General features: G+C 36.8%; 1 protein-coding gene across 11 annotated transcripts in view; it reads right to left on the reverse strand.

Annotated features, from left to right (window-relative positions):
- The window catches only part of LOC111608693, a 171846-nt gene that overhangs the window by 39389 nt on the left and 105308 nt on the right, over positions 1 to 27149 (reverse strand). For 9 of the 11 annotated variants that reach the window (XM_023334486.1, XM_023334483.1, XM_023334484.1 and 6 more), the window contains one exon: positions 23690 to 23744. The exons of the other annotated variants lie outside the window; for them this stretch is intronic. In XM_023334486.1, coding sequence (XP_023190254.1) covers positions 23690 to 23732 — 43 coding nt within the window. In that variant the 5' untranslated portion in view covers positions 23733 to 23744. The remainder of the gene's footprint in view (positions 1 to 23689; positions 23745 to 27149) is intronic. 11 annotated transcript variants of the gene reach the window in all.

The raw sequence follows: 27149 nt of genomic DNA on the forward strand, positions 1-27149 counted from the left end.
GTGGGGCCTGTGTGACTTGTAGCATGAAAAAACACTCTGTTGTCATCCTGTTTTAAATCTCTGTCTTCTGCTCTGCTAATTGGTAAGAGCCACAGGCCCAACTACAAGACAAATGCAACACAATCAGGCCCATCGGGACTCCTCTGTGAATCCGCGTGATGCAGTGTGGGTGGGCTGCTAAGGTACTTAGGAGCAAACATAAGATGTGTGGGCGTGTCCCCCCGTTGAGAATGATGTTGGCTTCTAACGTGAAATGGTATGCACAAGTAATTTTGCGGATGTGGACAAGCCTTGTCATATTTGTGGTTCTGGGACATGATCTGTTAAATCCTTTAATGGAGTTTCTTTTCTTTTTTTTCTGTTGGAGTGTATAAGTGAGCAAGGTCTCAGATATGGATCTAATGTTGGTGCCTGGTTACTGCCAGTGACTTTCTGTGTTTGGCCCCTAGTCAAACTTATCTAACCAACAACTCCTGACAGCCTACTCGAATTGGACAAGGTCAAACCTCCCCAGCGAGTCCAAACAACAATTTATGCTTCATTCGATCCTTTAACTCCTGCGTGGTTTGCCTGGCAGCCATCTTGTGCTCCCAGCTGCCAGTGGCTCTCTGACAAGTTCAATGGCTGCCTGACTGTGGGTCATGCCTAAACACATCGAGCTGTATCTTGTCAGGAACCTGATGGCTCTACGCTGGGGGTGGCTTATCTCACAGACAGCTGCACCGACTGTATAGCAGCAGGTGAAAGAGAAGCAGTAAAGGGAGGGAGAATCAGGACAGAGGATAAAGTCAACTGAAAATGAGCGGTGTTGTGATTAAAGTTTGAAAAGGATAGCAAAGCTCGGGATAGAGAAGAGTGGGGAGGAACGGTGACTGATTGAAGACTAACATTTAAAAGAGAATAGATAGAAACAGACAGTAGGAGGGAAACATTTGAGGAGCAATAAAATGGAGAAAAAAGACGGTAGAGTACAAAGGCAAGAAGGCTAATAAAGGAGAATGGTGGGACTTCTTTGAACCAAATTAGAAAAGGGAAACATGAAATTGGTGGAGGAATGCTGATGACTCAGAACATGAAGGAAATGGTAGCAAAAGATGAGAGATCTTTCCAGAAGGCAGGGAGGGAGAACAGATAAGAAGCAAGAGAAAAGAGATGCTGATAAATGTCTTTTGGGTGATCTGATTGAAAGGACTGGTAAAATACAGAGAGCAGAAAGCACAGGAAAAAAATAAAAGCTAAACAGAGGTGAAAGCAGGTTAGCCATGTATGCATCCAGGTATCAGAGATACAAGCTGATAGAGATGAGAGATACAAATAGGTCAGAGGCAGCTGTTACCTCTGAGACAGATGCTCATTTCCCTTTGTTCCTTTCCGTGTAGAAAGAAATTTGTGCTTTTTGCAGTGTTCTGCAAAAGGCCTCCTTACCCACTGACATTTTCATGTTTTTTCATATCAAAACTAAAAACTTATAGGTATTTCTTTGGGACTTTATGTGACAGTCCAACACAAAATGCCACCTCGAAGTGCAAGGAAAGTGTTGGAGCTTTTTTGTACAATTGTACACAGAATTCTGAAACATCTGTTGTCCATTTGTATGCAACCCTTCTGACTCAATATTTAGTCAGTAGAGAAAAAATCTCCAATGACTTTGCATGTAGTGTGGTAATTTTCCAAGAGAAGTAGAGCGCTGCATGTTGGCAAATCATCACATTCACCATAATCCATTGCAGACCTACATATGATACGACCCACAATCGGCACTTTAGATTTTCTTGACTGGAGGAATGCTGAATTTTTTTTATTTTAATTAAGCTTGCAACAAATATTATGTAAATGTAAATAAGCTAATTTTGTTTAGAAAAACTGGTGGACACTTGAAATACATGTTATGTCAGTCAAAGCTTGGGATATTGTTTAAGAAGCTGTTTAAAATTCCCATCTTTACTGTATCCCTGACTTGTTTTCTGTGTTACCTGGTATTTTTTCACTGTTTCCCACCAAAAAATGTCCTAAATCATGTATTGTGTTCTGATTCCAGTCCAATAGTTTGGTACATTGTGTGTTTATCACATAAAGCTGCCAATGAAATACATTAAAGTCCAAGGCTATAACGTAACAAATGTGATAAAGATTCAAGAGGTGTGAAGACTTTTACAAGGCACTGTAAGTGCTAGATTTCCAGCACATTACAAATTCAAATGATTTGTCACCATATATGAACACTTGATGGCACAAAGCATTAAAAGAAGCAAAAACAATCTTTGGGCTTGGCTCATATACACGGCTGTGTGTATCGGTTAAAGACTAATAGAGCTGCATAGATATCACAGGTGACCTTTAAAAGCTGTATGGCTTGACTTTAATATCTCTCCTCCCTGCCTTCTCCCCTCTCACCGTTTCTTGTCTTTTCTCGACTCTACTATAATAGACACAATTACTGCTCATCTTCTCCTCTTATCTAGAGGCTCCTCCCCTATTCTGAATTATTTTTATATATTTCTGAGCAGATTTTTTTCTTCAGCCGCACCCTGCGACTGTCAAAAGCCTCTTCTGTCTAAAAAAAAAAAAAAGAAGTCAATTTCCTCAAAAGCAGATGGAGAAGGTTTTGATGGTGATTTGGCAGCATGTCATTGCCAGTAATGGTGCTTGGAGTTCCTCGTTTCATTGGGCTACATTATAAAGTGTTTGATCTATATTCCCTCCTCTTAGCAATATTCTCTCTCTTTTCTTTCCCTCCTCCATTGAGATCCTTGACAGCCATAGAAATGAGAAGGAAGACTCTAAGAGACTTTTCAATCTCTTCTGAAAAGAAACTGGAGCATGGAGGTGGCTGGGCTGGTGGGAAATGGACGAAATATCATATATTTCAGGAGTTCCAATGATAAGATGCATTTTTAATATTTCAGCTCCGTCAGCTGGGTCTTAAAGGTCTGGACTGCAGCAGAACTTTCCTTTTTGAGAAAGATATTCCCCTCCAAAGCAGTAAATGCATTCACCAATTCTCACACTAAAGTAGGCTTGAGTTTTTCTCAGCGAAAAAAGCACCATACCAGCATGTTTAATAATTTTGTCCCTAGTCATTGGGGAGAAAAAAGAAACATGTCCGATAAAGGGTGGCGTAGGTTTTGTACAGTTCCTGAATTCTTTGTTGGTTTTTCATGTTGGAAAAACCAAGAAGTGACAAAAAAAGCTGGATTTAGAGGAATAGACAGAAAGAAGCGTCGCTATCAGATGTGTTAAACTATCGTGTCGTAATGAATGCATGCCATCTGTCTCTGCACCTCTATTAAAAACTCCTTCACTAAAACCACAATTACACTACATTCATTCACTCTCCTGGCACCTCTAATTGCTGCGTGGGCAGCCACCTTTGACATCCTCAATCAAAGGACCTTTTACTCTCGTGCACACGAGACGCACACACCCAAGCAACCATAAACACATGTGGACGCACACGGCATAGATTTTAACTACTAAAATGAGAATATGATTATTTTGATAGATATCAAATTCTTCCCTTTTTAAGGTTGCGCAAAAGTCTGCTGACACAAATCTTGTGAAAAAGCAATCATCCACAGTGAGTTTGTGGAGCTGTACGTGTTGGCTACAGCTAATGAAGTTAAGAAAAAAAGAAATGCGAAAGTGTGGGCGGATGTCTTGCTAGCAAACTTAATAAACATCACATGCACTTTTAATTAACTACATTCTCCTGTGACGACAAGGTACTAACAAGACCGTCGACACTCAATCATGCCTGCAGAAGGGTGTTCAAACGTGCGTGTGGTGAGCGGGCGTGAGCGTGTGTGTGTGAAAACACAGAGGTGTGTGGGGGTGCGTGGGCGTGTGTGTGAATGTGCCTCTGCGCTGACGCACTCCACCTCCTCCTCTCCATGCTTTGTGCCAGTGTGTCAAGAATTAGTGGAGACTCATAATTGCATGAAAACTAATTTCATCTCTAAAAACCTCATTTAATGGTACCAATTTTATTGCCTTATCCTCTGTGGCTATAAATTATGAGAATTACTGTTCTTTTTTTTTGCTCCTAACTAGATAAAAAAATTATGCCTCTCTGTGGATGATAGATACCATTTGAACAATTGTGTCTTGTAATGCATAATATTCCATCTCCAGTTTTAAAATAGTCTGCAAAGCAACTTTCAACAACAGTGTAAAGGCTGAAGTGGAGCCTTGTTCAGATCTTTGAGGCTGATTCAGCTCCACTGTTCACTTAAAAGCGTGACTCACACAGCACGGTAAATTTCAAAGCTTCTTTACCTTGAGCAGAGGTTATGTCTATTTGTGTAGAGTTTCTGATAGCTCACATATAGTACTTCCAACACATCTGTTTCTGGTAGGTCTTATGGTTCAGTCAAATGACATTACGTTTTTATAGATTTCAAGCACTTACTTGACTCTTCATTTTGTAACAGAAAATGTAATAGTTGCTCAAAACCACCTGCGACCTGCAGGAGATTCACCGATTAACCCTGTTTCAGATCTTTCAGTGTGCTATAGCTGCGTTCAAATTCTGGATTTCTTCTTTAGAGGGAAAATCTAATACTTTCTTTTAAAATTGTCCTTTTGTTTCATACAAATTTGGGGAAAAAAATCTCTTGTTCTATTGCGTTTAAAAAATTCGAAAGGGTAGCTTATCGTATCTTTCATTCAATCTCAGAAAAAAGTGAGCACACATATTTAAAGATCATAATTTTCAATAACTTTTCTTTTTCAATTGTCTTTAGACGTGTAGGTCATATTATTAGAAGTAGTGATAGCAAAGCGTACATCTTAAATTTGAATTAAAATAGTGAAAATTTACATGTAATTTTTTTCAAGTCGGATGAAAAAGACAGAAAAACCTAACTAACCAATAGCACAGACTTAAAAACAATATAAATTGAAAAGCCTTCAGTAAATAGCCCAGTCGAACACAACCTGAATAAAACAATAAAAATGGTATTCAAGCCACATTCAGACATTAAAGTTCTCATTTTAGCTCCTGTTCTGACCAGCATTGTCATTTTGATGTGTGTGTGTTAGAAAATTACCTAAAACCAAACATTCCATCAAATGTGACAATTTATTAGTACAAGTGGAAACATATTTTCCCTCCAAGCTCTTGTCCTTGAGGAAAAATGTTGTGGCTCCTTTGTGCATAAAGTACCAAAAGTTTTCAACCTTTAAAAATAAATAGGCCACAACTTTTGTTGACTCATAAAGAGCAGTGTTGAATGAGCTGCACGTGCTTTATTATTCAAGTCAATGTTCTCAAAAAAATGAGTGCCACTCATTGCACAACACTGGACATTTTTTAAAGCACAGATTAACATTAACATTTGATTTCATGAAACATTTATTCTATTTGTGAAAACACAAATAAGATGCACATATAATTGTTTTTGGCACAATGACCACCTTACAAATAGATAAGCAGAAGAATACCTAATACATGTACTAGCCAATTCTTAACTGGAATATGAATGCAGACTATAATTCTTTTTAAAAATGCAGTTTATCAAAGTCAAAACAGCATGAGAGGTTAAGAATTTGATCTTTCCAGAAAATATGAATAAAATCACATATCTTATTTTTGAGAATAAGATACACACACACTGTATTGTGTGTGTATAATTACAGTCCTACATACAAGGTAATAGGCAAGTGCTTCATCAATGCAAAGACATAAACATACTAACATAAGGTACCAAAACAAATGTAATAAATCTTGTTGCTCTGAAACCCTTATCATTTGTTGAAGCATAACTGGTCAATATCTAGAGTGCTGTTCCGTTAATTTTTTACAACAGAAGCATTCAAGTAAAGTTACAGGAAAGATGCTGTGGACAAAGCATCATTGATTGTACAACACATGCACCCATGATCTACACATCAACCACATCGTTAGCTGCGAATTCAACCACAACAGCTGAGGTTGAATAGCTGTATCTTTGTTCACATTCAGTAACTGCATGCTTCTGGACATCAGCCTTCTGTAGGGATTAATAAACGGTAAGCCTAACCGTGCAATATTTTAAATTAGTGCAGCCAGCTGTCAATCTGCCAAAACATGGACTCTTTATTTGGATGCTTGTGCCTTCTTAACCCACTTAGTATCAAATTAAAACTTTAGCAGGACACATTTAGCCTAAAAATCAATTTTTTGCTTAACAATTTTTATAGGTAATCTTGTCCCACTTGTTTTGAGTAACTCCTTTCAATGCCTCTTGGGTTAAAACAAATTAGGAATGAAGTTAGAAGTTTGATAACGTCATTAGGTACATAATCACCTCCTGAACAGCCAATACATTTTAACACAATGTGATCTAAAACACTGAGGCACAACAGACTGTTAGAGACAAGCTGTTCCCAAACAATTTGTTTGACTTGCAGCACTATCAAACTCTATTATGAAGATAATGTAGCTAAGGCACGACACAAACAGCTGAATAAAACTCCCACAAAGAAAGCTGCACAAATAAACCCACAATCTTTCAAATGAGAGAAAAGACATTGAGGAACAGTGACTGTGGGGGATTATGAAAACAACAGGCTATAGGCTAACAAGCAAATCTGATATATTTTTCAGCCGTGAGACAAAATGCAAAGTTACAGGAAGTCAATAACACCATAATGAAGCATTATCTCTTCTCAAGTGAAGAGTAATTTTCTTTGGTCAATCAAGACTGCATCTCTAACTAATTTAGACATTTTGACAAGTGGTGTTAATGATGAAAGGCAAATTATGACAGCAAGTAGCCGTTTCTGTGGCAACACCGCTAATAACCACATTTTTCAGGGTATTGAAATATTACTACTTTATGAGCTTCATAGTAAAATGATTATTATTATTTTTTTGCAAAGGAACTGCTCTGAAATTACCTTTGATCTGTTATCTAGTACTGAAATACTAGATGTTGCTGCAAAGAACGTTTGCATGCAAGCGTGTCTTCCCACGCAACCCAAGTCTTTGAATTTGTCACGACATTCTCTAACTCAGAGAGAATATTATCATGGGAAAACGTTGTGTCAGAGCGCATAACAAACAACAAACAGAAGGCAATGATGAAAAAGGTGCTGGCTCAGAAAAATTAATCCCTAAATGTTTCAAACCAGGTGACATATAAGACTATGCATCTTTTTAGGGCTGTGAATAGACCTAAAACAGTGGAAATGATTCTTCTTTTCTGGATCCGAATAATAAAGTTGCTTCCCCCTGCACACAGATTTTTTTCTTTACACTTTGAATGTAATAGGTATTTGAGCAACTTACTATAGGTTGTCTATGGATGTAAGCTGCTCTGCCAGCTCCAACTGCTATTTTCTATTTCTACAACTTGAAACTGCTGCTATCTTGGGAAAATGTGAGATCATAACTAAAACCTGCCACCATTGATTTTAGTGATGGGCCTTTAAAGCCTCAGTGCATATTTTTTTGTGACAGATTTGTTATGGGGATTCTCACATGACAGTTACACAAAAGCTGCTGTCAGACTATTTCCTATTTTGCTGGCATATTGAAAAACACATGTAAAAGGTTAGGAAATTAGGTACATTTTGTGGAACATCAAGTCATTTCAGATCTTTGAAGAAGGTGCACTTCTGTTAAGATGCTCTAACTTTGAACAGTGCATGTGTGTTGGGAAAACAGATATTCAGTGTTGAAATGGACAGAGCTGCTGCTGTGATGTCAGTTAATCATTTTTTTCATACTAACAGATCAACTGAATGAAATTTCAATGCTTTAGTGTTAAAGTGGTCAGATATTTTCTAACCAAATTAATCAGCATGTAAGGCAAAGTAAGCTTATTATTGGGTCATTTTTGCAAATTTTGAGTAGCAATTGTGTTCATGCTGTTTCAGCGGCACTCATGTAGTTAAGTGCATTTTGCAAACAGTAAAATTTGCATCAGCCTGGCTTAGCTCATGATCATATTGAATATGTAACAGTGTGCTGGAGTATTATTTGCCATTGAAATGCAAGGCGGCTGGGCAATAATATGACAGTAGTATAATAAAGGAACAGTAAACAATTGCAATATGGTAAAACTTGTTTTCTTGATTATAAATATTTTAATATTGTTACTGCAATGGAATGCGTAAAATACACTGAACAAAAGGATCTTAAAAAGTTAGTAAAAATAAATTAACATAGAATCCTTAACATAGAGTCGATTGTATGATAATAAGGCACAATATTTCTTGTAAAAGTTAAGTCTGTCTTTTGAGCTTTAAGCTATTTGTTGTCAGCATGGGACTTTGTCTGCCTAGCTAAGCCAACCTGGCAACCTGTCCTTTAAACCTGGCAACTTGTATCTACAGTTGATGCTTTTATTTTGAAATGAAAGGTAGAAATCTCAAACACTTGTAATTTTTTTTATCTGGAAGGTCTTTGGCTTCTCAGTATAAAGAAGAAACTGACCTGTTTAGTGGATATGTGAATATGTAAAGAATATATAAAAGCCTTGACTTTTCTTCCTCAATGCAAAAGAACAAAAGGGGAACTGCAAACAGCTCGTCTTGTTTTAGTTCTCTCAAATTCATTATGTTGGATCTTTTGCCTGAACTTGATGCTTTATTTCAGTCCATGGAAAATATATTAATTCATTGTTATTGTTTTCTCTTCACCCTGTTGAGTTTTTCACACATGTTAAAGGTCTAAGCTAACATGTAAAGTACAGTAATAAAAATTATAATGTCTAAAAGTAGGCTAAAAGCCAAATGAATTCTTCAAAGTGGGTTTTACCTTCCTACTGGGTTTAAGGTCCACAGTTCATCCCCTTCTACTCGTCTTCGACTTCAAGTTTAAACTTTCTATTTTTTTTGTTTGTTTACAAAAAGATTCACTATGGAATACATGGAAATAATGCCAACATTGTAACTCCCAAGGTATTGTCACTGTGCATGGTCAGCTGGCATTTTAAGATTAGCATATAGATGCAACCATTTATGGCGCAGATCTCTATTAAAGACCATTTTAGGTTATTTACTCAGTAATCTATACATGATGTGACTTTATGGTAGATTAATCTACCATGCAAGTCTCATAGTAGCCCTCCAGAAATAGCGGTTGGAAATCGAAAGCCTGTCAACACCTAAGAAAACCATTGCTGCTTTCATAAGATTTTAAAGGGAAAGCAACAGCCTGGTACTGCTAAGTAAATGTACTTGACTAACTGGTCATGAGCATATTTACCCACTTTCATGAGCATCTGGTGAACACAATGCCTGGTAGAAAAGACAACAGCAGAAACTCCAGACAGGCAATTGTTAATACTCATCAAGCTGTGGTGGCCATTTCCAAATTATTGTTCAACATGAAGACATTTGCCAGTCTTCACAGAGGTGAGCATCCTGACAAATTTACCTCAAGGTTGGACTATGTCAGAGAAATGAAAAAAAGTCTAGTAGCTCTAACTAAGACTTTAAGCCTCAGTAACCGTGTTAACCTTTAAAGTCCATGACTGAACAGTTTTGGATTGTCAGGAAACAACTGTGAAACGCAGTTCAACCTAAATTTCAAATCTGAATGAACCACAAGACCTGTGGAGCAATCTTCTTTGTACAAATGAAACCAAAGTAAAGATCTTTGGCAATAATAAACACCCTGCAACAGTTGAAGACCCAACTAAACTAACCCCTACATACCTCAGACCTCGTACTGTCTCATCTGTGTGGGTGCTTTCTGCTAGAAAGAGTCAATTAGTGGTCTAAAGGTTTGGTGTGAAAATTGCGATTGAGTTTTCAGAACTCCATTAGGTCTTAAATATAAGATGCTAACTTGATTTGTGTTATTAGTGAGCAGACTTTATGTGCCAGTCCTGCCAGATTGTTGGCCTATAGTGAAGCCAGAGGTATCTTTACCTTGGCTTGCACACATCCTTTCCACCACTTGTCAGCTTGCCTCTTGTGCTGAGCTCTCTGAAATGGAAACTCATTGCAGTGTCAACATGCAGTCAAATTGCCTCATCAATTTGATTGCTGTACTTGCTTTTTGGGGAAATGTTTGCAAATGCTTATAAGAGACATCTGGGTCCCTGAGGTGTTCTCAATGTAAAAAATTCAATGTTAACAAAAAAGTGTGTGAACACTATAAAACCAACTCAAACACAGCTGCAAGTGGCGCTGAATAAAAATGTTTATTCTGTTACAAAGCCAATCGACTGGGATTTCAACAAGCCAATGGCGCCTCTGTTTAGCTTCATTGTGTGCACTTCCATTTGTGTCTGTTTTGTTTGTTGTGTGATGGCCTGCAGTTACAAAATGCCATTTTGCACCAATTGAAAGTTCCCTCAACAGATGGCAACAATACAAGCAGATTCGCAAACACCCATATGCAAAAACCTTCTAACAGCAATAACACAATTGTCTGACTTTTGACAGGTTTGACTGAAGGGAAAGAAGACACCCATCCTGCTTACTCAGACAATCATGTTCCTTTAAACTCCATGGCAAAGATTATCTCAGCAATCACCTTGAGATGGACCCTGCAGATAAGTTTAGATCAGATGGGTACAGAGATGTGCGATAGATAAAAGTCTTTAACAGACAGTGAAGGACATAATTAGCTCAATAAAGATTTTTACCTTTGGGCTGAGTCAGCTAGAGTCATCAACATTTTCTGTTGATCAGGATAAAGCACTGTCAGGGATAAAATCTCATTTTGTTTAAAGAAGGAGCTATGAATGGTGTAAAATGTGGCTACATGAGTTTGCATATTTGACAACACCTGAGAATGGAAATGAACAGACTTTGGGGCCTACACTCTTATATTAACCTTTTCCGTCTATCTAGTGGGGCAGTTCCTGAGAATGCAGATAACTGACAGGAGGCAGTGGGTGGGTGTTAAATATGGGGGAAGTAAGAGGGTCCAATAAAAGAACAATGACACAGCAAATACATAGAAGCCAATTAAGACTTTTCTTTTAATGTGGTGAATTACCAAGCACAAGCAATTTGCAAGTCTCTAGAAGTTGTTTTTCAAATAAAGCAAAAATAAATGCCATTAATTTGTTCCCTACCTTTCCCTGGCACAAGCATGAAACAGAGGAAACCTTACATCTTTACTACACACCAACAGAAATAGGTGGAAAGAAAATGAGCTGCACAGTAATTGACAGAAGCTCACAAAAACATGCTTTTGAGCTTGGGTTAAAAGTCTGGAAATTAGCATATTCAGAAAGGGTCTTCACAAGTTCACTTTGCTCTGCTCTTACACCTGGTATTTTTTTATAAAACAGAGCTGTGTGCATATTTTATGACAAAGTTGTGTATGAGGCAATTTTCTTACACTTAAATGAAAAGGAATGTGAATCACAAGCACAAAAAGAAGAGTAGTTATCTTCTTGCAGGAGCACACAAGCTGTAACAGTCCAATCAAAAGCGAATGTATCATGTCAGCTATCGAGCTTTGCACTCCTGGTTGATCCATAGAACGTTTTGATCATTTGATGCTTTATCAGAACTAATAAAAAGCAAGTTTTATGTGTAACTGCAACTATTGAGAAGCAGGAACCCTCGGCAAGTGTAGCATAGATCTCGTTATAATGACTCATTAACTACAGAGTACTTTTAAAGGAAGGTCAAACAATGAACTTGAAAACTTTCATCCCTTTTTCTACCTTTTCCATTTGCTCTCTGTTGACATGACTGGTTGATGTTCACCAATGGCAATAAAAGAAAGATTACTCAAGTCTGTCATAGTAATATTATTTTTATCTTTCCTTAAAACTAAATAGAACATCTTTAATGCAATTCCTGGTGATTGTCCACTTCCAGAAATGATTACTCAAACTACCATGTATGCCAAACTGCAGTGAGAGGCCACGTCATTAGACATGCAGTACATGTTCCACTGACTGTTAACACTAATAGCAAATCAGCTAATTGCAGCTCACTGCATTTTGGCCTTATGTCATGGTGAAAACAACTTGTTGAAGTTCAAACCAGGATCAGAGTGGAGAAGAAGATTAATTAAATTCACTTTTAAATTTAATTTGGTTGTTACTGCCATATTAATACTGAATATTTCAGCTAAACTACCAATCTACTTGGATTTTTTCCCATTACAAACTCTTGGCTTTTTACAGCTCAACGGTTGAGCAGATCAAAATGCCTTGTTGACATGAGAGGTCAGTGTTTGGCAGACCAATTCAAGTTAATAAAAAGTACAAACCAGAATTCAATATCTACTTCGTATAAAGGAAGGTCTGTAGAATAAATTTTTTTGAGCACACAACACCTAAGAACTTACATATTTAATGTAAATCAGAGAATCTACCTCAGGGTTGTTCTCAATATATAACACCCTTTATGACCACAGTGTACCCCCAAATGGAAGATTTGCAAAATGGACATGCATTAACATAAATCTGTGGTAACTAGATGATGTACTCAGGTTAATATGGATCATAATCTCAAAGAAATTTTTACACAACTTGAACCTATGCCATTAAGAATTAAGTCAGTTCTGAAGGCAAAAGTGGGTTAACAAAATGTTCACTGGTAAGTTTTTGCCTTAAACCTGAGAGAACAGAGGTCTATTTAGGACTAATCATTAGAAGAATAAAACAAAAATAAGCACAGGATCTCTAATAAATCATTTCAATCAGTAAACTACTTGATTAAAAAGTAATCTTAATTATCAGCACATAAAACTCGGAGAAAATTATTAGAGCTGATATAGTGAAATCTGGACCCAGGTTATTTCCTATGACTCTTTACTGTAGCATCATATCTGTATTTAACAGAACCAGTTTATATTTAATTAACTAAACGTTCAAGCAACAAACAAAAACATGATTTATTAGAAAACTGACAGGTTTATAAAAATATACTTTAACGTAATAAACTAATCCAAACAAATTAACTTTAAAAATACAAAAACATCGGCAAATCATTTTCCAGTTAAAAGACATGTTGCAGACAAAATTAAATAGAAAAAAAAGGTACCTTACATTTAGTAGCAGACAGACCCTACGAGTAACAGCTGTCAGCACAGTAGGAAGATGAAGGCAGTGGCACAGAGAATGATTCTGCCATTTACTGCATTTTTTTGTTCACCAGAGTACAAGCTTGGCAAGCTGAGAAAATTATTAGGAGAATTATGATACTTTGTTAGCACAAGTATTGTGTCTGCAGCCTATTTGAGTTTTTAATTTTTATATCATTTGAGTAACCCACCAAATGGGGTGGGTTACTCCCCATTTGGTGGTTAAAGCCAGGATGAAGTTTTAAAGTGTTATCTTGTCAGATGAAATAAGAAAAAAAAAATCTGGTTCATATCTTCAGTTTTTATGACAGAAATTTTTTTTGCACATTTTAAAATGCTGACTGCAAGGTCAGAATTAACACTCAGAATTTCACAGTCACACACAGTGAGCGTACTTTTTTTCTTTGAGTTTCATACACACTTTTATAATTGGTCTCTGTGATAAAATGTTCACATGGCGGTTCTGTTTTTTGTGTTCTGTGGAATATCACACATTTAATGTACTCTCCCAATATTTTCTGTATTATGCATTTTCTCTGGCCTCAATATCTTAGGCATGTACATTCTTAAATAAGAATACATCTTAATTCGCCCCAGAATTTGCCTCGGCAATTCTGGGACCGTTTGTGGGTGTTAATATACAAGCTTAAACTCCAGTTGACTCTAATTTGAATCCATAAAATGAGGCATAGCTTAGAGCTACACAACTTACAACTGAATCTCCAATTACCTTGAGATAAATGCCTTTTTAGTGTCATGGAAATTACACCTTACACTTAAATCCTAATATTTAAAAAATACAAAGTATTATGGTTATAAGAACTATGTGAACATATTTTATGCAGATTAGTGGGAGGAGATTAAAGGAAAACAGATAAAATGGAACAAGCTCACATTACTCGACAATTGATGCTCAAGTAATTTATTGAGATGTAGTCCGAATTACCAATAGCACTGGGTCTCCTCTGGCCAAACACAGTTTCAGCATCAAAACAAAGCAAATGTGTCTGCTCCATAAACATTTGATTGTGTCTGGAGCTCCTTACTGTGAGATGAGTCGTGGTAATGTCATTAGAATGAATCCAGAATATCCAAGGACAGTAACGACGCGGCAGTAAATTTTCATACGGTTGGACAGACGTGGCCAGTAACAATTTTGGAGTGGCACAATAAAAAATAATAATAATAAAAAAAAATAGATACACATTGTGATTTTTATGTAGTTTTTTTATTTACTGTGTATTACATTCATGTCTTGACTGAAGAAAATGACTTTGTATGAATAGTACATACAAACTCAATGTAGCAGCTCAGGTCATTGCACAAAATACAGCATTAGGCATGAGAGGCAGTGATATTAGTGCCATTTTCTTTAGGCTGTAAGAATGTTTTATTTAAAAAAAAAAAAGAAGCTTTCTTTGTGTTATCACAGACAACCCATCTCTTCCCACCTCTTCTTGGACAATCTTTTTTTTTTTTGCACAATCCAGCCAGTGGTGATATACGCACAAAGAGAAAGAACAACTACTCTGCTCATAAGTTTGTAGCTCTATGACGGATTCTAGATGTGAAACTGCTTTGCGGTGTTCCTTAATACTTTATGTTCTTTTTGAAGTTTACTTGGGTTTTTGTCCATGGTCATTTTAAAATGGACACTGTCAGTCTACTAGAGTAAAAAGGCAAGATAATAACTGTATTAAATATAGCCTAAGCTCTACTAAACACTACTCTGTGTTGCACCAGACAGAGTGCTGCTTCTTGTAACCCAGAATAGTCATACATAAAAAAAAATCATTAAAAAACACCATTTCACAATTTCTCCACAATTTTCTCCAATAACTGCCACTGCAGAGTGAGTGAGAATGTGAAGGGTATTCGGCAAAGCTGGTGGGGGCGTTGCTGGTGGGGGGTTCCAAGCATTTAACCTCTTGTGGGGTCATTAGCACTCTGAGAGCCACTGAGGTCTTCATTGCACCTTGCTGTTCTGTTGGTAATGACTTCTTAGATGGAATGGGAGGTCAAAGTTGATGCCCCTCAGAGGAGGGAATGCAGTTTGTAACAGAGTTTAACTCCTGAGACAGGTAAGAAGAACAGGTTGTTCTAAACTCTCAAGCAGTTGCCAGTACTCTACTTTCTTAACATGTAAGCGTGTTATTTAAAAACACAAATTAGAACAGTGCTTTGTTTAACAATTTATCATCAGTAAGGAAGCACTGGTCGTCAGTATCAGGCTACACCGCAGTTAAAAAAAACAACAACAAAAAAACCACTTTCTAAACCACTAAAAAAATCCTGTCATACCATTTAATTACACACCTCCGCTCTGAGCAGCTCCTCTTTTGTTCCCTTCTAAGCAGCCAGGGTCATCTCTCTGTTCTGCCCATTCTCCACTGATGTTTGCTGATTAGTCAGTTTTTTCTGCATTATTTCTGGATTGGTCAGTCCTTGCTGCATTGCCTGGCATCCCTGCCCTCAGATGTGAAAACGTATTGGGTTTGGAAACTTTCTTGGGCTGAAAGCAGAGCAGCAGAAAGCTGCAGGCTTTTTGCTCTGTATGTTGATATGATCCTGATATCTTTCCAGTTCCTCCACTCCACTCAGCTCCTTACTCATCTGAATTCTGATACAGAGTTGACCTTCATAATTCTCATAAGTAGACTTATATAAGAGCCCTTTCTATCCTTACTTCTGTAACATAGACAAGAATCATTGCATGTTAAGTTTCAATTACAGTTTGAATTAATGCAAATATATTACTGTAAAAGAAAACAAGAATCATGATCATTTTAACTCTTTGTTAACCACCCTATAGTTGCCCCTGCCTGTAGTAGAGGACAGACAAGGTTAATTTTTGCCATTCCTTTACATGTTTGATTGTTACTGTAACTGTAAATATTCCAGTTACAGGAATATTTAATATCAAAATATTTAATATCAGAATATTTAATATCAGAACAGGAAAAGGAATGCTTTATTTTCTGTTTTTTAACTCCATTTCTGGGTGAAAAGAGCAACTGTTTGTCTATTAGAGTTTGACATGATGGTCTTTAAAAAGTGTAGATTATAGTTGCAATTCAGTTGTACTGTTGAATCTTAATCTAACAAGGAGCCCTCTCCTTGCATTTAGGATTAAAACAATACTGGAGGGCAATAACACACTTGAAATTTCTTTATTTTCCTTCAGACATTGTGATATTATGGACTAAGTTGATTTACATGGGCTGTACTGTGTATAATTTACTTACTTGAGCTTTATATCATGTTATTTCCTTATTAAAAAACATACCTGGAATGTTGCTTTGATTCTTTCATGCATGTTTGAGAAATCTTTGAATCTCCCATGGTAACCATTTGCGGTTGCATAAACACTTGCTCTCACTGAGCACCATCTTGCATACATCTCCTCCCTGGAGCTGCCTTCCCTACTAAGGTCCACCAAACAAGCAGCAGCAGCAATTAGTCAATACCTGGTGAAACTGCACCTCCGCTGAGCTCATCATACCAACTGCTTGTCAGTGCAAATGGTAAAATCATTATTAGAGGCTTGATGGAGAAAGGTTGATGTGGTGACACGCTCTGCATTTCTTAAGGAAACAAAGGCCCAATTTCAAGGTTTTAAATTGCGAAGTCAAATTTCTTTTAAGTTATGTTTGGTATATGCAGCACTTTTATAAGATCTGCTATAAAATGACACAATGTGCCATAAAAATACAAAATATTGCACCTTTAAAGAAAATAGTTAATATGTGTCTGTTTATTTTCATTTCTCTCTTCTTACAAAGGATAGTCACTTGCCTTATTAAGGTAAGTTTTAGCATATGATCCAACAACTGGCATTGTGAAATTTGTCCAAAACAGCCACTAAGTTGTTAGTTAGTTAGTTGTTTCTAGTATTTTCTGATCTTGTTAAAAGAACAAGCTTTATTCTTTGTGAACTCTAACTGGGATTTGGATTTAAACTAAGATGTTATCTCTGTAACTGCATCAGTGCTTATCCCTCTTTACGGGAGCTAATTGCTATACTTTCTACTTCCTCTCTGTAGAGATTGGCCATAGTGGCTGCCAATGAAAAAACCATGACACAGCAAAGCTTTTGTAAGCAGAATCCTGCACAGCAGTTAAAAATAGACTTGACTGGCTAGACATTCAATTCGAACTCCCTTCCAACCTTTTGTGTTGTGGGTAAGATGTCTTCATAAACTAAAACAAAGAACTGTCTCTTACATATAAGAAGGTAAAATTTACAGCCAATCTTGTCCGGCTCCTTCCTAGTTACAATCAGAAGTGGGTAGTAACTAACTCCTTCTACTCAGGTACTTGAGTAACTTTTTGAAAAAAGAAAAGAAAAACTTTTATAAGTAGTTGTACGAATCCAGTTTTTAAAATTTTTTACTTGGATAACATTACTATGAAGTATCACAACTCTTACTTTAGTAAAATGTCTGAATAGTCTACTCGATGTGACATTACTAAATGAAGGAAAAACACACTTTAACCAAAAATACACCACATACACAGTTACAATCTATGTTAAAGTGTAACTAACACTCAAATCAACTTTTTTCCTGATAAACTGCATAAATAAATTTAGGGTACCATTTTTATTTTTCAATTGTGAGTTGCAATTGTGTTACTGAGTGAGTTTTGAGATTTTTGTGTAAATTTGCTTAGTTCTGCTATATTATGCCTAGCACTGTCTCAGTGCCGGCCTTCTTAGATCAAACAGCGTCTAAGCATACAGCTACACTTAAGTTGCGAGTACAGAGGCAGAACCAAGTGTGTGCAAAGAGCAGATGGAACAAGAGTTAATCAAAACTGAGGCAGAATGCTATTGAACGAGTTTATGAGGTTAAAATGCACACACTACAAATAATACTGGTTGTCCACATAGATATATATAGGCTCACATCATTCTCGCTATTTGCTCAGTTTGGTGTAAAAGTACAAAGCTACAGTGCAGTTTCTGAGAAAAACTGCAGAAAAAGTGAATGTGTTTGACCATCTTACAAGGAAAAGCGTGGGTATTATAAAACACCCACATTTGGTCAGGACAGTTCTCCCTCTATCCAAAATTTAATCAGGCCTTTTGTTATTTTACATGCACTAAGTAATCTTGGGAGAAAATCCACCCAATCTTTACACTAAAATTTACTTTCTGAATGAAAAAAGAAATCATTGTACAGCTCAGTTGAGAACAGCTGCTTGGACAGATCCGAATTCAATGCATATTTCTTCTGATATACAACATGTAGCAGTGTATTGATCACAGCTCTGTGATTTCATTACAGCATTTTAATCCAATATTATTAAGGGCGGTTATTAACCTTTACCAGCCTTGTTCCTTATTAGAGTTTTATTGCACTGATGTTTAGAGAAGCTTAATGAGGCTCAGGGATTCATCTTGCTGAAGCAGGATATGAGTGAGCTCAAACTGTATGTGCATTTGCAGAGTGAGCACATGTACCTATACAAGCGTCACATTAAGGCCATAAGAAAAAGAATGTGCAGGTTTTAATAAGGGGGTAGGTGTTGCTCACTGCCAGCCTATCATTACCGTCATTGTGGACTGCAACAGTGTTTCTTTGTTCACAGCTGGCAATCATACAGAACAAGACCTTAGAGCACAATACAACATAGCCCACTGCTTATTTTAACATCAAATCCCATCTCCACCATATCTAATTTTTTCTTCATGTCTGTCATCACTTTGTCTTTGTTTCCTTTTGTTTCTCAACATACAATTACATGTAAAGAGCCTTACAAAATTTTAGGAAAAAGCTTTTCTGTTTTTGATGCAATGTTGCAAGTGTTGCATCAGTTCTTTGATTAAAACAAACACAAAAAAAAATCCTCCCGTGCACATAAATAAGAAGAATGAGAGCTGACTCCAAAGACACGTATAGCTCATGTGGATAAAAACACCAAATATGTGCCGTTGTGTTTATTCTCTTCATTACATGGGGATTGTGAGAAATAATAAAAATACACTTCTTCTATATTTGTTGATTGCCATAGTGACAAGACGTGGTTATTAGAAAAATGCTTACAAAAAACACTACATCTAAAATTAATATCAAAAACAATGGAACAAGTTTGGAAAAACTTCTGAAAATATATTTTTTAATGTTTTTCTGTCGTGTTCTCGGATTTGATCAGTAGGGACCACTAATGATGTTTAAGTTTGCAACTGTTTGGCAGCTTTTTAATAGAACTTAACAAAAGGGCTTTTCATGTGTTTTTTGGAGTCTGTGCTATTTTAGATCATCTCTAGCACAAAGTCCACGATTCTTAGACTGGTAACATCTGAATTTTATTTTTATGTGAAAACAGTTTGAGATTTATGAAACATTAATTTTAAATAGGGATACATATGGCATTTGACATTTAAATTAAAACAAGTATGAAAATCATAAATCCCTTACTGGTCTCCTAAGTTTCATGTTTTTGTGAATTTTGTACTCCAGTTCTAGCACCTGTGCGCTTTTACAAAAAAAAATTTGTGTGTGGTTTCGGGTTTGATGGAACAATCCCCTCCGTTTCTCCGCAGTCTGACTGTGACTGACATTTGCCACGCTCTTCCTGGGTGTTACTCTAAGACAGTGGGAGGGTTAAATGTACTGTGTTCAAGTCCATCTTTCTTATCCATTTTCCTTCCTTCCAGTCTCATTTGTGTCATTAAATTTTTTTTCTTCAAATATTAGGCCTTAGGATTTATTTTCATGAATTTAGTTTAAAAATGTACTAGTTTCACAAAAAGGGGCCTCTGCAGTACACAGAAGAACTGTAAACAACAACAGCCTGGCATCTTTCCCTCACGTTGATTATGAGTTTGGTCATATTCTGCTGTTGGATAGTGTCCCATTCTTCAATCAGCATTTGTTGCAAGCCAGCAAGTGTGGTTCTGTTGGTTACTCTGGCACAAATAGCACACCCAAATTGAACCCACAAGTGTTCAATGGAGTTAAGGTCAGGGCTTCAGGCAGGTTGTTATATCTTTTCCACTACATGTGGCACAATTTAAGGCTAAATAAACATACTCTCCAACAGTATAAGGTTTATTGCCAAGAAAAGAGGTTGCAAAAAAGAAATATTGGACCACACACAAATATTCTTACTTTTTTGTGCTAAATATAGGATTGCTGTTGTTTGTCAAATTTACAGGTATTGTCGTTATAATAAAACTCAAGCCCGACATACCAAAATCTTTCCCAACTTGTTAAATCAGTCTGCCAGTCGACTTTTTAACCTTTCCAAGGTTTCCTTGACATAAATCTCACAACAGTAGAATTATATTTTAGCAATATTGTCTCTACTATCTGTGTGCTGGCTGCACAAACTCCCAAGAGATCAGTTTTATCGCTACAGTTTTATTGTCTTCAACATTTTGCCTAATATTCAACAAGGATAAGAAACTATCGATTGTTGCTTCAGAGGCACTGATGGAAAAACTGACCTCCTTAGGGATACTTTTGGATTAGATTTTCATTTCATGGCTCATACTTGTTTTATTGTGTAATTTGAACAAAATCACCAACATTTCTTCTTAGCCGTTTAAAGTGTTGTAACACTCTCTCGACCTGTTTACTCTAAAATACAATAAATCATCTTAAAATTTCTTTGGCATTGAAGCAAACAGTCTTTACACCAGTCACCATTATTTTCAATATTTTCTTTTAAATAACTGAAGAGAGAAAACCAGGAGCTCAAAGCAAAGTTCATATTTAGATTCAGAGAGATAAACTGGAAAAGATGCTGAAACAGACAGAGGAGGAAGGGATTCAAATTATGTCCCCTAAAAATTTTTGTTGATTAGTCAGGCAGGATGGCTCTTAAATATTCTATGATTATTTTTCTATTTAGCTTTTGTGGAGCTAAATAAACACCCACATATACACATGTAGCTTTTAATAAACTTCAGTCTTTCCTGTTCAGTCAGAGGTAATTCATGTGAACTTGTTTTTCTTAAATGTTAATGTTACTCATTATTTCATGACTCCACCTCTACTAGACATTAATCAAGAGCTTTTAAACTTACAACAGACATTCAATACTTCCACTTGCCAAAATATTTCAATCATATTTTTCAGAGATAGTTAATTTGATTCTACCATCTTTTAGACATTTGTGCAGTCATTGTTGTGCTTTCTTTTTGTTCTTCTTACTGTAGCTTTCCTCTGGCATCTCTAATTGAAATTCCTGTCTTTTGACCTCATGCATTTCTAAGATTTTGATTTAAAAGTTACGCTTACTCATTTAATTGTTTTTCTTGCCTCTTGTCTTTGTTAGTTGCTACTTTGGTTTATGAATTTCTCTATTTTACGTCTAGGACACAACTATCACTACAGCTCTGCTGTATCGAAAGGAGTCATTTAAGGTTGTTGGGACATATGATGATCATTCCTCCTAAGTGCCTCTCTTTGGAGGTTTTCTGGGCACAACCAATTGGAGGAAACCCAAAACTCACCAGAGACACTGAACGTATCGTCTAGCCTGGGAATGCTCCAGGATCCCCCAGAATGAGCTAGGTAGTATTGAGCGAGGGATGTTTTGGTTTCCTCACAGGCCTTTTCACATCCACAACCAAATCCTCAGTAAGTGGAAAACAATGTGTGTGTGTTATTCTTTCTTTTTCTTCTGATATCAACATTTAATGAATATTACAAAGACTAATGTTTAGTCTTCTCAGGATAAGGGTATTATCATTGTTTTCACAAATTATTGATTGTTGTACTTCAAATAACCATCTGTTTAATTTGGTTAACTTATGTCTGAAATTGTTTCTGTATTCTTAGTATTGTTTTCCCACAGAATAACTTTGTCAAATTTGCCGTGTAAATCTGCTAATTTTTAAAAGTCTAACTTGATGTATCTTTTAACATAATGTTTAGATAATGTCTCTGCTAAACATAACATAGTCATTATGTTTAAATTCTTTTCAAGTCTTAGCTGTTCTGATATTCTTTCCATTTTTTTTCCCTTAATCTCCCTCGTTCACCTTTGTATCTCAGAAGGACAACTTAATTAGTCCAAATCTTAAATCTTTCACTCACATTTTGCTCAAAGCTCATCATCTCTCTTTGCCTCCCTTTGTGGGAATCCTTGGCCTGTCTCTAGCCTCCTCCAGTGCAGACCAAAATTACAGCCCATCCTGGATAAGGTCATGTTTTTGTCACTGTGACGGCAATGCCTGGTATGGACTAATTATGTTGGAAGCAATCCTTGCCTCCACATTGGGGCTGAAGGTGCCAAAATTCATGGGGTTATGAACAAATTGGTTCCGGTGGGAGATGGAGGACAGGAAGTGGGCTTTGATGAATGTACCAATGAGATACAGCTGCTTGTGAAATAGATTTGAATTTGCTGTCTATGTGAGTCTGCCTTTTTAGCTGACTGGTATACTGAATTGGATATTCTTGTTTGAGTACATGTCATTTAAAATAAATGGAGTAATATGTTAAGGGCAGTGTATTTCTCTGTTATGAATGTGGTTATGATTTTCAAGAGATCTATCCATCTCTGATTCAAAATTGCAGGTGAAGGGATAAATTTGAATCAAGTGTGTTAAGATGAAAGAGTGCTCTAGCTGGCAAAACTTCAATCACAGCATTCATGCAGGATGATCTTAAATGTTTTCTGTATCTTTTTCTTTTGTTTTTCATTTTTACATTAGAGGACTGCATCTTCAAAGAAGCCGTGGATCCAAAGTAAACATTCTCTCTGCCGTTTGCTCAAGTGGTCACTGTTAAGCCTTCTATCTTAACTAATGTAAAAAGAATCTCAAAATTATCCTTTCCACAGGAATGGACGTTGTCTCGGATCTCATCAACAGAGGGCCCTCCTCCATCTCCCGCTACCCTGACTGCCCTGAAAAAAAGACACCACATCCCAAAACATCTGCCCAAATACAAGTAGAATGCTTCCCAACTGCTAGACCAAAAGCAGCCACTACATCAACTTTTCCCCTGTTTGTACAACTGGCAAAAGTGGTACATTTGCCAGTGAATGCCTTTCACAAGGCCAGTTCAAGTAAGGGGTTATGTCTGGGCAGAGGAAGTTAGTTAAGGAGAAAGACACAAAGTCATCTTCTATCACTTGAACATTTCCAGGATTAAAGGATTGATGTCCCAACAAGATCTTGAGAAACCACCCATGCAACCATTCAATGCTCCTAAGAATGATTGTAAATGGCATAATAAAGAAGCATTGTTGTGATGACGTGCTGAAGGAGGAGTGTTGGAAAGAGTGGGATCTTCTTATAGAGACAGATTTAAGAATCTGTCTTCTTAAAGAGACGGATTTGTGACCTTGATTTGACGTAAATCAAGGTGTCAGATTTGTGTGAATATGACATAGTTAATTGATTGTGCTATAAAACACTTTAATGTTTTTTATAGCTTCTTTTTTTACATAGCAATGTCAGTCACTAGAGGAGGCAGTGTTAACCATGAGCCATTTTCAAAGAATAGGAATAATCATCTGATTATGATGCATGAATGATGCAATTATGATTCATATCAGTCTGATATCTACACTTCACTATGTTAATAAGCCAAAAGTCAAGTAGACTAGGTGAAAGTATTGCAAATCTACCTTTTTGTTAGTAAGGCAAAGGCATCTCTGACTGGCTGGTGGCCAGATTTTAATTGCTAGTAATTAGCGAAGATGGTATCTGCAGAATAAAACTTTTATTGTTGACCTTACCTTGACACAGTATCTTTTTCAACAAGCCCTCCAATCTCAACATCTTGATAGATTCCTGTAAGGGAATACATTATGTTTTTAAAAGTGACATTCTGTGCTGAGACGCTGTCAGTGTTACCTGCAAAATCCAAGCAACAAAGATTACTTTCCATGGAATTTCAATCTTTTGTCGAGTCAGAGACAGAGACCTAAGTGTGTTCAGTCAAGTTAAAATCACTCTATTCTAGAAATTGTATTGTTTGTGCAAATAGAATTTATTCGACATTTAAACTGCCTCAAGTTTATGTTAGGCAGTTACAGTATCTACAAGAAAATATATGACTTATATGGCATTAATAGGCCTCCCATAACAAAAGCCTACCAAGCAAAACACATATTCCAAAAGGAATTGAGAAGTTTCAGTCCAGCGATATCATCTTACAAAAATGTAAATTGTCCTTGAACAGTTTTTGAGGGGATTTTACAGTCCAAAAACAAAGGATTGCTGGCTGGAGAAAGTCTAGTCCTTATACAAAATACATGCTGTTTACTGAGGTATGGATTCAAGTTTTCACAGATACAGCATGCTATCTTGGGCTGTGGTTTCCTCTAAATATACCTTGCATTAATTAGTGGTGTGTGCTTTTCAGTGACATTGTTGTTGTTATACATGCATATGTAGTTTGCTGCTGTGGTTTATCAGTTTCTTGTTTTTTCTCTCTTTCCCCAGTTGTGCAAGCAGAGTCCAAATGTGTTTTCTTGTAATCTCTCCACCCATCCTTCCCTCTTCTATTCCAATTTCTCTTTCTACTGTTGAAAGTGAAATTCAGCAGTTGAATCTCGTTCTCTTGTTAGGCTTGTTAGTAAGATAGACTTCCCTTTGGCACTCAGACAGTTCTGATTGAGTCACTGCAAGACAGGACATGTTACAAAATATATGTATATTATTTATACGATATATATATACATATGCTTTCACAAATAATAGCCATGTAATAATGATACCACTTCCTCTCCATCGCTGCCTCAACCCAAGGAGCAACTTTATGCTATTCCAACACATCACTTCCAAGTTTGCCTTAATCTGTTAAACTAAGTTTCAATGAATTGAATGGAGTTTCTCAAAAATGTACAGCATTTGTTGCATGTATAGTTTATAAAGTGCTACAGGTATGTCCATGAAACCTTTGTGAAAACTACATAAGCAGTTTTCACAAGCACAAGGTTGCATGTTCTTTCTACATGATCATTTTTAGTAACTAGAACTGATTTGTTTTGTCATTGACTGTGTCTTACAGTTGTATACAGACAGAGAACAATATAGTGCTCTCCACTATATTGGAACAACCATTAAGAAAGGTTTCATTAAATAGAGTCTAGGACAACTATAAACCCATCATCCTTTCAGCCCCCCCCCCCCAAAAAAAGATCAGATACAAAACACCCACTGAGGCTCAGTTGAGATTCTGACTTCAAATGTGTACTGTGTTAAAACTGAGCAATAGATTTTTTTTGTCACTTCAGTGTGAGAGCAATAGAAATTAATTTTTGTATTATAGCTATTTTGATTCCACCTGAGGTAAGCTTTATTTCAGATTTGGAAATTTATCACACTTGCACTGTCCATATTTCTTTGATAAACCAGAAACCAGGGTTTACTTTCACCATAAAAACCTATTTAGTCTCTTCTGTGTTTCTGTTACACAGATACCAGGAGCCAAGACAAGGCAGTAAATGAGACCTTAAAATATTGTTTTGGTCATTAAGCATAGGCACGTGCAGCTCTATTTATGCTGTGTTCTCTGGTTAAAGCAAGACAAATATTTTTATATCAGACCTCATAACATTTCCAAAGCCATTGTAACCACATTAAGAAATCAAAGCAACACACTGATTAGCCAGTACATAAATGGAGCAGAGTATATGGCGGAAATGTGCTCTTTGCAGTGATTTACTATTATTATCAACAAATTCAACAGTTTTTGGGCTCTGCAGTTGTATGCTGGGGCATTTTTTTCAGAGCTCCAACTAACTGCTGGTGGGAGTTACAAAAACTAACTCTACAACTTTCCAGTTTTGAAATTAGAAAGGATTTAAAAGGGATAAATGATCCCATGGGGACCTTCACAATGACTGACAATGATTTAACATTGTAGGAGACAGAAATGTTTGTACTGTACGAAGAACTGCTATCTTAATAAGCAGTTAATTGCTAATGCTCCAAACACCCTATAGGTTTTTATCTGATGAAAAGGTTTAAGAGAATTAAAAGGTTTTTTTTCTGCATTTGGCTTCCATCTCTGCACTTCCTGCCTCTACTCTAGCAGTGACCTATTCGCACTGACTTTCCAAGGCTTATGGGTAAGCAAATTCAGCAGATCTTAACACCTTCTCCGCATTGCACCTGATTGAGGACGTAGGGAAAAAAATCCCCCTCACATGCACTTTTGCGGTCCTCGTGCACCTCGTCTAATCCGCCCTTCCCCCTCCTCTGCTTTCATCTATGCATCCTTCCTCTTAACTCTTTTCTGTCTTTCTTCTCTCCCTTTTCTTTCTCCTTCCCTCTCAGGAGGCTGCAGCAAGATTCATTTAGAGCAATCAGCGCGAGACATGAATACAGAGCAGACCTGTGTCACACACATGCTCAAATGAAGACTCACACAAACATGCGCTAATAGAGAATATCTCTTCAACCTCTAAAAGCAATGATGAGCCAGCTGAGAGAGAGTTTGACACACAGACGCACACAGTCACAGGCACCCACAAAGTGATGGACACTATCTTTAACCTTTGAAAGTGATGATGAGAAGGCTGGGTACAGAGAGCCTTATGACTCTCTGTGCTTCTAGGGCAAACTAATTTTTAATTTATTCTTTATACATTTGTGCCATGTGTACAAACCTGCCTTTGCTCAGACAGCAAAAATGTGTGTGGTGCTGACAAATAGCCACGTTCCCTTAAACTTCTGCCTTTAGAGCCTCTGAAAATACCATATAGAATTTATTTGTTTGTCTTGCCTCTATTAACCTTAGTAGTCATCGTACATTTAATTAACTTAACTTGTATATTTGCAAATATAATCAACGGGTCAAAGTGAGGCTGTAGGAAGATGTTTGAAAGGCTCAGAGCTTTAAAGGTCAAGGCTTTGATTGCTTTGCAGTGCTTTTGAGTCCAGAATATAGATTTCCTCTCTGGTAGATATCCCCACAGTTTATGAAGTAATGGGTTTTATGAGCATGTGTTTTAAGACAGTAAATGAATTCCTGATCCCAACTTGAGCTAAGCCTTAAAGTCAAGGTCAGTTTGGATGGCCTTGGTAACAATGTGAGCCTGGGGATATTCAGTAAGGGACACTTCTCTGCTTGGTCAGTCCAGCTCTTTGCTTCAGGCTAAAGGTGCTTCAAAACTATAATTCCTGCGTCTGAATAATACATATGTCTGATAGAATTTTAACTACACACATAAATACAGCAGAGAGAAG

The sequence above is a fragment of the Xiphophorus maculatus genome, chromosome 5 (assembly GCF_002775205.1).
Source record: "Xiphophorus maculatus strain JP 163 A chromosome 5, X_maculatus-5.0-male, whole genome shotgun sequence".
NCBI classification, from domain to species: Eukaryota; Metazoa; Chordata; class Actinopteri; order Cyprinodontiformes; family Poeciliidae; genus Xiphophorus; species Xiphophorus maculatus.